General features: G+C 40.3%; 1 protein-coding gene across 1 annotated transcript in view; it reads left to right on the plus strand.

Annotated features, from left to right (window-relative positions):
- The window catches only part of LOC116074246 (24-hydroxycholesterol 7-alpha-hydroxylase), an 89,952-nt gene that overhangs the window by 55,656 nt on the left and 18,150 nt on the right, over positions 1-16,146 (plus strand). Inside the window, exons 8-10 of the mRNA XM_031346501.1 lie at positions 1,856-1,989; positions 9,745-9,840; positions 10,707-10,795. Coding sequence (XP_031202361.1) covers positions 1,856-1,989; positions 9,745-9,840; positions 10,707-10,795 — 319 coding nt within the window. The remainder of the gene's footprint in view (positions 1-1,855; positions 1,990-9,744; positions 9,841-10,706; positions 10,796-16,146) is intronic.

Raw genomic sequence — 16,146 nt, forward strand, 5'->3', positions numbered from 1 at the left:
TTTCCAATTATCAAATCTAAAACAGGTCATTTTTATATCATATGGTGTGTATTTGTGTGTGTGTGTGTGTGTGTCTTTTAAAATTACATTCTTGTGATGTTTTCAGATACAAATATCTCTCTATATACTTTATTCTTATTTGACTTTTTGCTATCCTCACCTATCTGACCTCTTCTTGTGCTTACTCTGCATTAATTACATTCTATTACTTTCTCTTGTTCTCCCTGTACACTTCTATTTTCCCTCTCCTATCTCCTGTCATATCATATATACATGCATATAGATACACTTAAATATAGATTTTTGCATATAAGCGAAAACAAACCATATATTTCTTTCCCAGTCTGTTTTATTTTACATAGTATGATATCCAGTGCTTTAAAAAGACTTACCTATTTTATGTGTATGTGTATTTGCTTGCATGCATGTATATGTGCTATATGTATACCTGGTGCCAGAAGAGGATGTTCAGTCTGCCTGGAATTGAAGTCATGGGTGGATGTGAGTGCTATGAACCAAACCAAGGCCCTCTTCAAGAGTAAGAAATTCTCTTAACTGCTGACGGTCTTACCAACTCCAATGATCTCCTGTTGTATTTACTTTCCAGTGAATTCCATTTCATTCCTCTGTGCACCTGAATAAAATTCCATTGTGTGTGTGTACCATATTTTCTTTATCCTATGAATAACCGCCTAGGTTGTTTCTGTATCTTGACCATTGTGGACAGAGCAATAACAAATGTGGACATACAAATATCTCTGTGGTGTTCTGGCTTAGACTTCCTTGAGAATGTACCCAGGAGTCACACCACTGCATCAGATGATAGTTTCTGTTTTAGTGTCATCAGGACTTTCAATACTGATCTCTGTAGTGGCTGCACCAGTGCACTGTCCCACCATCAGTGTGTAAGGGCTTCGCTTATTCTGTATACATGCCAAGATTTGTTCTCATTAACTTGTCTGATAATAGCCATTCTTAATGGAATGAGATATGTATGTGTGCTATATGGATATGTGAGTGCATTAAGAGAGAAAGGTGAAATCTATCTTTTACAGTTAGACTTTGCAATATGATGATCTCCAGAACTTAAAAAGAACAGTTTATCTTTAGTGTTTGAGTGTTTTACCTGCATGTGTATATGCACACCATGGCATGCAGCGCCTATGGAGGCCAAAAGAGGTCAGCAGAATCCCTGGACCATTTTGTACATCTGCTTGTGGAGGCCAGAGGTGGATGGTAGATGTCTTCTGTGATTGCTTTTCTGCCTTAATTTTTGAAACAGGCTATCTCAGCTAACCTGGAGCTCACTGATTCAGCTAGGCTGGCTGGCCTGCAAGCCCCAGGGGCCCTCCATCTCTGCTTTCCTAGTGCTTTCCTATTCAGCCCACCTAGCTTTTTCCATAGGTGCTGGAGATCTGAACACAGGTTCCCATGCTTGCATGGCAAGTCTTTACCAGTTGAGCCATCTCTCAGCCCCTTTATAAAATGTTGCTTGCCTTCCCTAGTGGCTAAGCATGCCCAGCACTTTTTGGAAACATTTATTTTACTGGCCTGTTTTATTTCTCCTCGTGCTGCTATTTCTTCAAACACAATGAGGATTTTGACAAGGAAGAATGAGGTGAGGAAAACCTGAGCCCTTTCCTACACAGGGACCCTCTTAGCTATCCTGTAGCCACAGGACTGTTACAGCTAGGTTGGATGCCAGTCCATCTTGTCAGAGAAAAGCAGCAAAATCAATACATCCCAGTGGTACTTTCCTTGTTGGTGAGTTTATCCTGCATTGACTAGCTTGTGCGAATCTACCTTCTTGTCTCTGTAGTGCATCTCCTCTTTAATCTTTAAAATCTCTTTACAGGTAAAGACAAGATTAAAGTGTCTGAAGATGACCTGAAGAAACTCCTTCTGATTAAGTGGTGTATTCTGGAATCCATCCGCTTGAGAGCCCCTGGTGTCATTACCAGAAAGGTAGTGAAGCCAGTTAAAATTCTGGTAAGTACTGGTTTTGTTGGAAAATAATGAACTTTCTAGAAAAAGTATATGTTTTGTTCAGACATTTTCTAGATAGATATGTTTTTGATTTCTTCATTTTATTATAACTGAATATAAATTATATATTTACAAGTATATATATACATATATATATATATATGTCATATACAGCATGCTTTGAAATATGTGAACATTTTATAATGGCCAAATAAAGTCATTGATCTGTATATTGTTTCACACACTTAATCAATTCCTGTGTGAAAATATTTGTGCACTCTATCAGCAGATACTACACTATTTCTTACTTTAAGGATTACATGGTGTACCATAGCTCTTTAACCTATTCTACTGTGTTTTTTTTTTCTTTTTCTTTTTTCTTTCTTTTTTTTGGAGACAGGGTTTCTCTGTGTAGCCTTGGCTGTCCTGGAACTCACTCTGTAGACCAGGCTGGCCTCGAACTCAGAAATCTGCCTGCCTCTGCCTCACAAGCGCTGGGATTAAAGGCATGCGCCACCACTGCCCGGCCCTATTCTACTGTTGAAATGGAATTTTGTGTTATTTGCCAGCATTCCTCAAGTCTCCTCCATAACTTCATCTCCAAACTCTACTTCTGGGAGCTGAAGTTTTGCGTTTGAGATCATCAAGTTCTTGTCTCTCCATGCCTGGCTTATCTGTCCTCAAGCGTCTTCTGTATGTTGCAGAATTTCCATCTTTCAAAAAGCTGAATGCTATTTCACTTTGCACGTTCATATTACATTCTCTTCATTCATCTCTAGGCAGACACACTTGGTTCCGTGTCATGGTTCCCAGAAAGCATGCTGCAGAAAACATGAAGCTGCAGTTATCCTTTTGACACGTTAATTTCACACCCTTTGGTTATAAACTCAGTAGCTGGATAGCTTTATCCCACTGGAAATCTACTATTAAAGTTTTGAGGATCCTCCATATTATTTTCTACCTGTTTATACTAATGTGCATTCCAAAACAAGTCTCCAAAGATTCCTGTTGTCTATGTCCTCTGACACTTCTGGGGGGGTTTGTTTTTGATAATACAAATTCTAATAGGAATGAGGTAATACCTCAAGATGGTTTGGATTCCCAGTTCCCTGACAATGATATTTTACATTTTCTCATGTACTTGTTCAATATTTTGTAGGTCTTCATTGGTAGGTATTTTTATTTTTATGAGAGTGTCTGTGCGTGTATGCCTATGGTGTGGGATGGTGGTAATGTACATAAGATCAGTACCTTGGGAGCCAGAAGACAGTGTCAGACTCCCTGAAGCTGCCTAGAGGCAGTTGTAAACTATTCAGTGTGGGTGCTGGAAACCAAACTAGGGTCCTGTGGAGGTGCAAGGAACACTCCAAAATGCTGAGTCATCTCCCCAGACAGCTTTTGGATCTTCTTTTGAGAAATGTCTATTTAGATCTTTGCCTGCTTTTTAGATCCAGTTTTATTCTTACTGTGGAGTTGTTGGAGCTGCTTGCATTGGGAGCATTAACCTTTTATAGGTTAATGCACATTAGTATAAACATTAACCTTTTACTGTATAAACATGTAGAAAATAATATGGAGGTTCATAACCATCTCACCCTATCTGACAGGTTGTCGGCTCACTTAGCTGAGCCTCCTTAGGTCTACCGAAGGATTTTGGTTGAGAGTAATCCTGTTTGTCTCATTTTACTTCTGCTGTCTGTGATGGTTTGCATATGCTTGGCCCAGGGAGTGGCACTATTAGAAGGTGTGGCCCTGTTGGAGTAGGTGTGGCCATGTTGGAGTAGGTGTGTCTCTGTGGGTGTGGGCTGTAAGACCCTCATCCTAGCTGCTTAGAAGCCTGTATTCTGCTAGCAGGCTTCAGATGAAGATATAGAACTCTCAGCTCCTCCTGCACCATGCCTGCCTGGATGCTGCCATGCTCCTGCCTGAATGATAATGGACTGAACCTCTGAACCTGTAAGCCAGTCCCAATTAAATGTTATCCTTATAAGAGTTGCCTTGGTCATGGTGTCTGTTCACAGCAGTAAAGCCCTAACTAAGACATTGTCTGAGCTTTTGGATTCTTCAAATCCTCATTTACCAGGTCAATATCTGGGAGGCTCCCCTCTATGCTTTGTCCTAGTAGTTTTATACTCTAAAGGTTAATCCAGTTATTTTTATACACTGTATGAGATAAAAACTTTCTTCTGCATATAATATCCCATGATAACAACACTGTTGGTTAAGAAACTGTTGTCTTCACACTGGATATTCTTGGCACCTTTATAAGAAGTCAATTCACTATAAATGAGTGGATTTATTTTAGGGTTCTCTATTCTACTCTATTGGTCCATGTGTCTGGTCTTGTGCTGTTTTGATTCCTGTAAATGTGTAGTACACCTCAGGTCATGATACACTGTCTCCCGCTTTATCAGTTTGGCTCAAGATTGCTTTGGCTCTGTGGGGTCCCTGTGATTCCCTGGAAAGGCTAAGTTTCCATTTTTCCAGAGGAAAATGTCATTGGAATTTTGGTAGCTTATATTATTGCATGAGTCCTTAAGTTCCCTTGAGTACTAAGTGACCCTAGAACAGATTGACACACTAAGTAGCACCATCTCATTCAGAGATTTGTCTTTTGGGAAATATTTTAGCAACGGTATAAATTTGGCCATGTGATCCTATATCAGAGTTATATAATGTTTAAATCAAGCAGGTAGGCTCTTGTCAGATGACTCAACATGTCTTGCTTTTTAAAATTTTTATTTAGTTTTGAGAATTTATATATATGTATGGTGAATGCCTGTGTATACATTCACCCCCTCTTCCAGCTCCTCTCAGATCACTTTCCATGTCTCCCTTCAAACATGTTATCCTTAACATGCACTGAATCTAGTTAGTGTTGCTCATACAGACCTGACTATGGAGCCTGGTTCACCTACCAGAGGCTACATTCTAAAGAAAGTGGACTCTGCCTGCCCCAGCACCCATCAGCTGGGCATAGCTCCACAGCCAGGGGTGGGAACTTATGTGTCCACCCCCATGGTGTTGGCTCGATCTGATGCAGGGCTTTGTTGGGTCCTGCCATTTAAAGGTCTGGACAGCTCTCTTGAGCTTGGTGCAAGATGGAGTGCTCCCTTTTCTTAGCAGAGCTTCCTCTTCTCTGCCTGGTCTGGGGATTCCTCCCACCCACCCCATATCCTCTACCTTTGGAATGTCAGGAAGCCTTGGTGAGATTACAGGCTCAGCTTCCTTTCTCCCAATACGAACCTGTCCAGCAAGCCCCTCGACTTCCTGGCATGCCTTAATGCCAATGAAGCATTATTTTGTACCCTAAGCTCTAGCCAATGACACACACACACACACCCTAGAACTCCCTACCCTCTTCCTAAAGGTGATGTAGCCATGGATTCACCTCAGGAGAGTGGAGCTGACCCTGAAGCTGATCCTGGCAGTAGTTTCCACTGGATCCATAGCCATCCAAACTCTGTCCTTCCGTTCTGCTTCCCAAACCTTCGGGATGGCGGCCAGCAGCCGCTAGGGGAGAAGGGATGATCACAGGTCTTAAGCAGGTGACACAGTACTCCTCTCCAGTCTCTCAGAATGTGCCACTCCCTGTTCCTTGATAATCCCTGAGCCTCATAGCAGGGAGATATAATAAAGGTTGTCTGAGTAAAGGTTTCAATTGATATGAAGAGACACCATAACCATGGCAACTCTTTTTTTGTTTTGTTTTGTTTGTTTGTTTGAGACAGGGTTTCTCTGTGCAGCCCTGGCTGTCCTGGAACTCCCTCTGTAGACTAGGCTGGCCTCGAACTCAGAAATCTGCCTGCCTCTGCCTTCCAAGTGCTGGGATTAAAGGTGTGCGCCACCACTGCCAGCCCATGGCAACTCTTATAAAGGACAGCATTTAATTGGGGCTGGCTTACACGTTCAGAGGTTCAGTTTATTATCATTAAGACAGGAAACATGGCAGCATGTGAGCAGATATGGTGCTAGAGAAGGAGCTGAGGTTTCTACCTCTTGTTCCTAAGGGAACCAGGAGAAGACTGGCTTCCAGAAAGCTCAGAAGAGAGTCTCAAAGCCCACCTCCCACAGTGACATACTTCCTCCAACAAGGCCACATCTACTCCAGCCAAGTCACACCTTTTCATAGCACCATTCCCTTGGCCAAGCATTTTCAAACCACAACAAAGATGTACCATTTCTAGGTGTGCACTCCACTGACACCTGCTTTCTGCACTGTGATTCTCAACAAGTATTGTTGAGCAGAGTTGGGAAGGGAGAGAAGGTCCCTCTGAATGACAGGAAGAAGAGTCTAGATGCAGGCAAGCACAAGTGAGAAGGGCATGGGTCAGCTTGTCATGGAGATGACAGGGCAGTGAGGACAGGATTGGGGGGTCAGGGGGATTCTCCAGTTCACCATGTAAAGTCTGTGCATATGGCCAATGGCATGGTGCAGTGAAGCATTAGTGAATCCTTCGCCAGAACCAATATTTCACGAGACTGGTTTGCCTCAAGGGCCTGCATTACCCAGGGCGAGCACACTCGTTCCCTCCGCTCTCATGTCTTCCTTTTTTATACACAGTTTGAGAGTTTGCCGATTGATACCAGGGGATTTGGGTAGAACACAAAAGAGATAAAAACCCCAATTTGTAATAGTTAAAGCATTCAGACCCCTGCAAAGGCAAAGTTAGTTTCACCAATCTTACATAAATTACAGCATTTTGTCTTATTGGGATTTAGATTAGTTTTACGTTTAATTATCTATTGATTACTTCAACGTTTGAATGAACTCTGAGGGGAAATGGTCTGCTTGTTACAATGAAGCAGAGAGATGTTCCTCTAAATGTTGCTGTAATCCTGATTGAGCTTTCATTAAGCAACCTTTGTATTCTTGTTAAAAAATAAATACCAGACTTGGTATCGATGTCCTTGTCTCACTGGGTTTCATGATGGGTCTTTCAGGACATCAGATTTTCTTTAAAAAAGACCTTCTTTCTAATATTTCATGTATTTTAGAACTTTTGTATATGATTATTTGGCGTGGGGGTCTTGAGCATCTGTGTGTATCCTCAGATGGCCTGGAACCTGTAATGATCTCTGTGCCTCACCCTCTAAAGAGCTAGGATTATAGGTGTGATCTATGCTATCTGGTTTATATACATGATCTTCTGTTGTTGCTTAAAGTTTTGTTTTCAGTTTTAAACAACCTATCTGTAGAAATACAATTGACCCTTTTTTCTTTGTGTGGTAACTGGGCCTTGTCATGCTTGACTCTTATGGGAAATATTAAAAAAGAGCTGGCATGTTTCTGCTCTAGTCCTGGCACCAGCAGGCTACAACACTATTCCCTGGCGGGGTCCCACGAGCTCTGTCCCACATTCCAGTAACCAAATTGAACCGCCAACCTCGCGGTTAGATATCACAATACCCAGTAACCCGGTAAAAATCAAAACTCTTAAAGCTTATAGTTAACCAATCAGATTCATGTATCAATAAAATTACAATGTACAAGATGCCAATACAATAATTTCAGAGTCAATTGACAATGATGAAAGCTTTATCACAATTTTTCTATCCTTATGATATCATAACTATCTGTGGCTGGTTAAAGCCACACTGGTTTACATCTGCCTCCATTCTCCTTCTCCCCTTCTCTCTCCTGAGGCACTGTTTCTGCAAGCCTTAGCTCTGCTTCCCTTTTCCCTGTCTAATCACAGGCCTCCTCTGCACTAATGCAATTGGACAGGAAAATCCTGCAACACTTGACAAACCATCTACCACCAAGTGACCATATTCACAGTCCAACATCTAGAAATGTTTATAGATTTGGGAGATTCTTTGATATGGGCAATATTTCTTCTTCTTCTTCCTCCTCTTCCTTCTCCTCCTCCTCCTCCTCCTCCTCTTCTTCCTCCTCCTCCTCCTCCTTCTCTTCCTTTTTCCTCTTCCTCCTCCTGCTCCTCTCCTTCTCTTGCTCTTCCTCCTCTCCTTCTTCTTCTTTCTTATATTACCACACTGGCTGTAGTTTCCAGCCTTCTTTTGACTACTATTGTTGTCCAACAGGGCTTTGTTCTGATCTTAAAGGGGAAGTTTTATATTTTCTCCATTAAGTACCATGCTGGGTATAGAATTATTTTTAGATGCTCTTTTTCAAGTTCAAGACATTTTATCATTTTATTTCTACTTCACTGGTATTTTATTGGTCATAAATTGGTGCTGAATTCTCTTTCTTGCTTTTTTCTATCCCCTGATATAACCACATACTTTTCCTTTTTTGTCCTATCGATATGGGTATATTTACTAACAATCAAACATTGAATCAGCCTTCCATTTCTCTCCATAGTGTGTGTGCTGTATATGTGCGTTGTATGTGTGTGTGCTGTATGTATGTGTGATGTATGTGTGTGTGCTGTATATGTGTGTTTGCATGCATGTGTGCTATGTGGATGGTATGTATATTTCATATGTTGCGTGTATGTGTATGCCTCTAGAGGGTAGAGATTCACAGAGATTGATATAGGGTGCCTCCTCAACTACTCATTCTTTTTATTTATTATTGGATTTGTTTGATTTTTTTAATTTTAAAATGTTTTTATTGAAAAAATAAGCACAAGAGAAAACAATAGCTGTTTAATTATACTAATTATTAATAATACTAAGAGCTGTGTAGTCAAACTTCTTTTTGGGTATCCATTATTTTATATATGTATATGTACATACGTAATTATATACATACATAAGTATGTAACCACACACACTCACATACATACACACACACACACACACACATACACACACACACACACACACTTCTAATACCCATTCCAGGTGGCTCACGATTGCCTGCAATGCCAGAATGTAGAGAATATGGAACCCTATTCTGGCCTCTGTCGTTACTAGCACTAACCTGCATATACACACTGAACATACACGAAACTAAAATTCATCAGGGTTGGGGAGATGGCTCAGTGGTTAAGAGCATGTATTGCTTTTGCAGAAGATCCAAATTTGTTTCCCAGCACCCTTGTGTCAGCCCTAAACTGTTTATAATTTCTGCTCCAGGAGAAGCCTATGCCCTCTTCTGGACTCCCAAAATTGCACTCATGTACACAAATAGACTTAATAGTCATATAATTAAAATAAAATCTTTGAGAAAATAAAAAGCTGACATTTAACTAGTATCTTCCTCCTATGTAGTCAAATATGTATGTTCATGTGACTAATAAGCAGAATTAGAAACTAGTCATCTCCTAATTGGACCATAAAAATGATTTCTTTAGGAAATAGGGGGTTGCTTGGTTTGTAATAGGACTTGTCTTGCAAGCATGAAGACCTGAGTTCAGATCCCAGCATCTATATCCAAAACCAGCTATATAGTGACCACTCATTATTACAGTGCCAGGGAAAAGAGACAGACAAACTGACAGACAGACAGACAGACACACACACACACACACAAAAGCATGTATATAAATAGAAAGATACACATGAATATATACACATACATGCACATGAACACACATATATGCATGAATACACACATACAGGCATCTGCACGCATATGTATACATACACATGCACAAGCAGAAAGAGGGTGGGGAGAGAGAGAAAGAGAGAGAGAGAGAGAATATGACCTAGCCAGGACAGTTTTTTCTCATACTTATTATAAATGTCTCTCTTTTTCACAGAATAGTTGTAGCTTTGTGTTTAATGACTAAAAATCTCCCTAAAATGTATCTCAAAATAAATTATTTGAAGCTGATATTTCTGTTTTAGAATCACACAGTTCCTTCTGGTGATCTGCTGATGTTGTCTCCATTCTGGCTACACAGAAACCCAAAATATTTTCCTGAACCTGAGTCATTCAAACCTGTAAGTTCTCTCTCTCAACATATACTATTTTTTATTATTTCTATGTTTCTTGCCAAAAATATGAATGCATAAATTAACTGAATCTGTATCAGCCAGCAGCCATTTTTTTCTAGTAACTGTGCCCAGGATTGCTGACGATGACACACTGGTAAGATTTCCAATGTAATAGGATGTCACAACATTTACAGATCGGATCTCTATCTGTGTGGAAAGAGCATGGTCAGAGATGAATTTTTATATGAAACCAGGAAAGAACATTAAAGTCAATGCCCCTGCTTCTGCTGGAAGCCTTTTGTATTCCTTAGGCAACCGTTTCTGTTACTGGTTTCCAAGGAGCCCACAAAATAAAAACACAGCAAATTAAAACAGTGATCTGTTACTTTATGTGCTCGGGGAGTGACAGGGCTGAGCAGTCTCAAGAGTTCATCTCGTTCATGCCTGGCCTTTCAGTAAGTCTGGGAGCACTGGCACCTAGAAGTATTCATTCCACATCCCAGGCTTTCTCCGGTATACAGTTCTGTCAGCGTCTTATTACTAGATTTATTATTATGAGTAATTTTATGATAAAGCCCGAAGCCTTTTTATAAATGCTTTCCTCTTCTTACGTTAATTTTGTGGGTGATTTACGTTGTCATTTGCATTTGCCACTTAATAGGATTCTTCTTAAGCCTTTTTTGTTTATAAGTTCACATTCCAAAATCACAATTGTGTCTGATATTAATAACAGGCTGGGGGAAAAATGACCCACACGTCTGCAACTTTGTATGCGGGGATTAGCTGTACAGCATCATTTTTAGCTCAGAGAAGTAGAGTTAAGCTTATTTACATAAGACTGATTAAAAAAAAGTGGTTTTTTTTCCCCACAGGAACGCTGGAAAGAGGCAAATTTAGATAAGTACATTTTCTTGGACTACTTCATGGCATTCGGAGGCGGGAAGTTTCAGTGTCCTGGAAGGTCAGTGCCCCAGCTGAACACAGCATCGGTGTAGAAAGTGTGGAAGAGACATTTGCTCAGAGGACACCCACCACCCAGTCCTTTATTATCACATTACAGGGAAACCCAGGAAGCACAGTTTGTTTGTATGGTCAGTGCTGGCGTGGGATGTCTTTGTGGGAATGTCTGTGGTGCCAGAGGATACTGGGGCTTCCACAGTTCACACACGGGCAGTCTGAAGCACTACCTACCTGTGTATGCACATGTCTGTCATTGGAGGGGTATATGATGCATGTGTGCAGGTGCGTGTGTATATGTGTGCATGTGGAAAGAGGGTGCAAGCTTAGGTGTGGTCCCTTAGGAACTTCTCATATTTTCTTTGGATCTTTTACTTGTCTGCAACTGGCCAAGCAAGCCATGCTGGCAACCCAGTGAGTGCCAGGGATCTGCCTGTGCCCACCGCCTCAGCACCAGGATTAAAGGTGCATATTATATACCATACGCTCATTTATATACTGTGTATATGCTATTTGCTCATTTATGTAGGATGAATGCATGCCAGCTATTTCAGGAGGAGACTTTAAACTTTGCAACAGCAACAGCAAAACTCATCTCTTCCAGTCTGATTCTCATTATTTCCATATTAGAAAACAAGCTTATTAGAGAAAAAAATTTACTTTCAAAATTATGTCTATGAGTATGTGTCTGTGTGTGCATATGTGCATGTGTATGTAGGTGCTCACAGAGGCCAGAAGAGGGCATCAGAATCTTCAGAACTGGTGCTATCATAGATGTGACCTCGTGATGTGGGTCCTTGAACTTGTGTCCTTTACAAGGGCAGTGTGTTCTCTTGGCTGCTAAGCCATCTCTCCAGCCTCAGAAAAGCAGTTCCTAAACAAATGAGAAGTTCATCCCTTTTATCACGTTGTAAAGGAGTCATCCTCCTGGGTGCAATGCTTCTGAAAACAGTACATGTTATTTCTTTCAAGTCTCTTTACATAAACAAATACTTAACGGCGACTTCTCGTACTCGTCATCTTTGGCTTTGAGCATGATAATTAAAAACAAGGACTGCAGCATTTACAGTGAATCAAGAAGCATGAGGGAGTGGTGGACAATTTCCTGATGAGTATTATTTCCAAGAAGAATAATTACCACCCTCCCTGATAGCTTTTAAGGCTGAGAGACAACTCTTTCAGTATGAAGGTAATGGGTACAATAAAAAGGACCTTGAAGCTGTCAATCAATCAATCAATAGTATCATATTTGAACAGGAATTGTACTTTCAGAATCTACTGAGTTCTTCCTGTATGTAAAGCAGTGTCCTGTGTACCTCAGAGGATTTGGATATGAGAGAGCCATATCCATATCCTCAACGATCATGAGGTGAACACTTTCTGTGGACAAGGAGGACATGGGAGTCATTGCTTCAAGGAATGGAGAATAGCAATGTCTGATGTGGTACTGAAAATTCAAGAGAGTTGGTAAAACTGTTTAGGAGGATGTTGCTGATTTCACAAGAAAAGTGTCCTTTGAAAGAAACATAGAACTTTCTATAGGTTAAGAAAGCCAAATGATCAAAAGGGATAGCAGCACAGAGAAGCTCCGAGACTATGGTGTTACTGATGTTTGGGCCAGATTGGATCAGGATGGGTTAAGGAAAAAGGTTAGCTGTGAGTATTGTATTGGAGTACTGGCTTATTGGTTGTCAACTTGACACATCTGAGAAGTCCTCAAAGGGAAGTCACCTCCATCGGATTGCTCTCTGTGTGTCTGAAGGCTTTTTTTGTGATTACTGATTAATGTGGGAAGGCTGTGCTCTCCCTAGGCAGATGAGTCTGGGCTGTGTAAGAAAGGTAGCTGAACAAGCCATGAGCGAGCGATCCATTAAGCAGTGTTTCTTTATGATTTCTGCCTCAGTTCCTGCCTCTAGGCTCCAGGACCTGAGAACCTGCCTTGCATCCATCCCTCAATGATTGACTGTAATCTGTAGGATGGAGTAAGCTCCTTCCCAAGTTGTCTCTGGAAGTCAAAATTAGGATGCTTTGAATATAAATGGATGTCATAGATGGTGAACATAGCTAAATTAGGAGTGAGAGGGAGTTTAGAGGCGAGATAGTAAGCATTCCTTCGGGAATTCTCCCTATGAAATGTGGCAAAAATACCATATAACCAGACTTCATAGGTTGAACAAAAATATTGACTATGGCTTACCTGTTTTTTAAAAATCTCATTAAGTCTAGTTTTCTACTAACTTTCTGTTTCAAAATATCATTTCTCCCCGTCCCTTATTTTAAATAAGCAACTCATGAAGCATTTTGTTTTTAAATTGTTCAGGCAAGCAAATGACTTCATTTGGGCAACAGTACACCAAGAGAGCTTTCTACTGGAAATTTAATCCTATGAATCCCTCATATAAACACCCGCAAATGACACCCATTCCTAATTGGTATAGCTGGGGCCAACTTATTTTCTCATGCACAAAACACTCAGTGAGTCAAAGAAAGTTGCCTGCAATGTAGCTGACTGTCAGAGTTCATCATAAACACATACTCGTATGGTCTTGCAGCTGCTGTGTCCTGGAGTATATGCCATTGTGGAAGTCCCAAGAGAGTAACAGAAATTTCTGGGTAAACAGAAAATTTTGCTGATATATTTGGTACAGCCACAAAACAACTAACACACAATGAAAGAGCAGCAGCACCTCTTCGAAAAAGTAGGAGTTCCAAAGGGATGTGCAGAGGAACCTGTTTCTAGGAACTCCCTTATAGCATCCTAAGAAGAGAAGAAAGGCAGTGTCTATCATATAACCAGATCCTACAGGTTAAACACGAATGTTGACTAGGTCTGACTTATTTTTTAAAAAATATCACTAATTAAAATTTTCACTTAATTCTATTACTAATAGAGTCCAGGCTTCCATACATGAACAAGCAGGAGGAGGCAGTGTGAGCTATCAAACTTTTTCAGAAATAGTAAGATGCAAAATAGAGAACCCCATTATAGTAGACAGGCTCAGCTTGAGCTAGGAGGTTCAAGTGAAAGAGAAGGAAGGGATTATTTGTTGAGAATTTTTCTTGCATGGGACTCTCTTCGAGCTGGTGATCTTACAAGGGAACATGCTTTCTCTATTTGCTCCATGGAATGTCCAAGCTGGCTTTACTTTGTCCCCACATTTACAAGAGGATATCTGATTGGCTATACAAAAGGATATGGGTTAAATTCCAGGGTAAATCTGGGGCTGGAGAGTTGGCTGAGCGCTTAAGAGGATGGTCTTGTCAGGCATCAATGAGAGGAGAGGTCCTTGGTCCTATGAAAGTTCAATAGATGCCCCAGTGTAGGGGAATCAAGGGCGGGGAGGTGGGGATGGGTGGGTGAGTGGAGAAACACCCTCATAGAAGCAGAGGGAGGGAGGATGGGTTAGGGGGTGTCTGGGAGCAGGGGAAACTGGGAAAGGGGATAACATTTGAAATGTAAATAAAGAAAATATCCAATAAAAAAAGAAAGAAAATAGAAGTAAAAAATGAAATAAAACTAAGGAAATTTTGAAAATTAAAAAAAAAAGTTCTTCCTATTTTTGCAGAGGGCATAGGTTCAGTTCCTAACACCCACCACAGGTGGTTCACAATTGCCCAGAACCGAGTTTTCTGGGATCTGGGCCTCCAAGAACACCTGCATACATGAGGCTCATGTAAACTCATGAAGATACACATACTCATGCTTTTAAAGACAGTAATCTTTAGCAAGATTAATATTGATCTGTAGTAAGCAAGCAAGAAATACTTGGATAAGATGGTGTGATAATAGCAAGAGTTAAGTATTTGAAATATATACATATATATTATATATATAATCTATATATATGAATTTATCTTTCAAGAATGGGAACCGGTTGTACTTTTAGATTGTAGGTTTTTGTTGTATTTTATTTTTAGCTGTTGTTGTTTGTGGGTCCTTCATGGGATCTTATTTTATCTTTCTCCTAACAATATCTTATCTGGCTCAGTTCAGCTTCTCTTGGCTCAACTGTCACCAACCGACTGTCTTCTCCGTCTAATAACCCTTCACTTTCTACTGTCCTTTATTTCACTCTGCTCCATCTCTTCTTCTTCTCTTGTCTTCTCCTCTCTTGTCTACTATTGTCTTCTTCTTTCTCCAGCCCTTCTCAATCTTCTTTTTTCCTGCATCAACTGTCTTCTCTGACCCTACTCTTCTGTTTCCTAGACCCTACTCCTGCCTACTCCTCAATCCTTCTACCCTCTCCTACTCTCAGCCTCTGCTGGCTTTTTATATCCTCTCTTATTCCCAGAAGTCCAAGGGGCAACTGACATTGGAGAGCATAGGGTAATTTAAAGGGCCAGGCACAAAACATATTCTTAGTCCATGGGTGGTGTATGTGTGTGTGTGTATTGCACACAGGGTAGCATGGGGAGGTCTGTTCATGTATCTCAGGGCAATGTTAAGCTATGAAGTCATTGATGTGTCTGCCTTGCATTACTACATTACTAATGGAAACCATACAGCTATTGAAAATATGACTTAAAATTCAGAACCCAGTTAATATAGATTAGAAGTACTGTTAGGACCCATTTAATATTGATTATAAGTACTGTTAGTCAACCAATAAAATAGCTGTTGAGCAACCAACATTTACACAACTACTTATACTGATTCAGTAACTACTTTCTGAATATATGCTATGTCTCTTTGTAGGGTTTCAAACTAATGTTACCATTGAAAACAAGTCAGATGAAACCCCTTCCTCCATAGAACTGTCTGTGTCCTAACTCAGGTCACTTTCTTAAACACTGCAGAGTTAAAGATACAAAATGTGCCTGAATAGTTTATTGTGGTTGGAGAGATTAGATGTGATGAGATACAAAGATAAGCTTGATCTTTTCCAGGCTCAAACTTGCTATACCAGCTTGATCATCTGAGCTCAATTCCTAGAACCCACATACAGGTGGAAGGCAAGACTGGCTACCAAATATGGTGTCTGACCTTGATGTGCTTCTGTCTTCCTTATATACATGTGTACACACACAGCCATTTAATAAAACACTAGCCCTGCTTAAAGGAAGATGGCATATGGTAAATGACAGAGAACTTACATATAAAATAACTTCTATATCAGTGTGAAGTTTGAAAAGGGTTTTTTTATCAATAAAAAATTCAATAAAGACTGCCTTCCTGGCAATCTAAAAAGCAATTAAAAAAATAAAAAAGCACCCACAGGAGTTCAACGTACCTGTATCAAAGCTATTATATATTGGGATTTGTGAAGCTTTAAGCACATTTGTTTCCATATATTTATAATGTACATAATATAATTTTATGGTTATATATTAGTCAGTAAATTATTTTTGCATAAT

This window comes from Mastomys coucha, unplaced genomic scaffold, assembly GCF_008632895.1.
Source record: "Mastomys coucha isolate ucsf_1 unplaced genomic scaffold, UCSF_Mcou_1 pScaffold3, whole genome shotgun sequence".
NCBI lineage: Eukaryota > Metazoa > Chordata > Mammalia > Rodentia > Muridae > Mastomys > Mastomys coucha.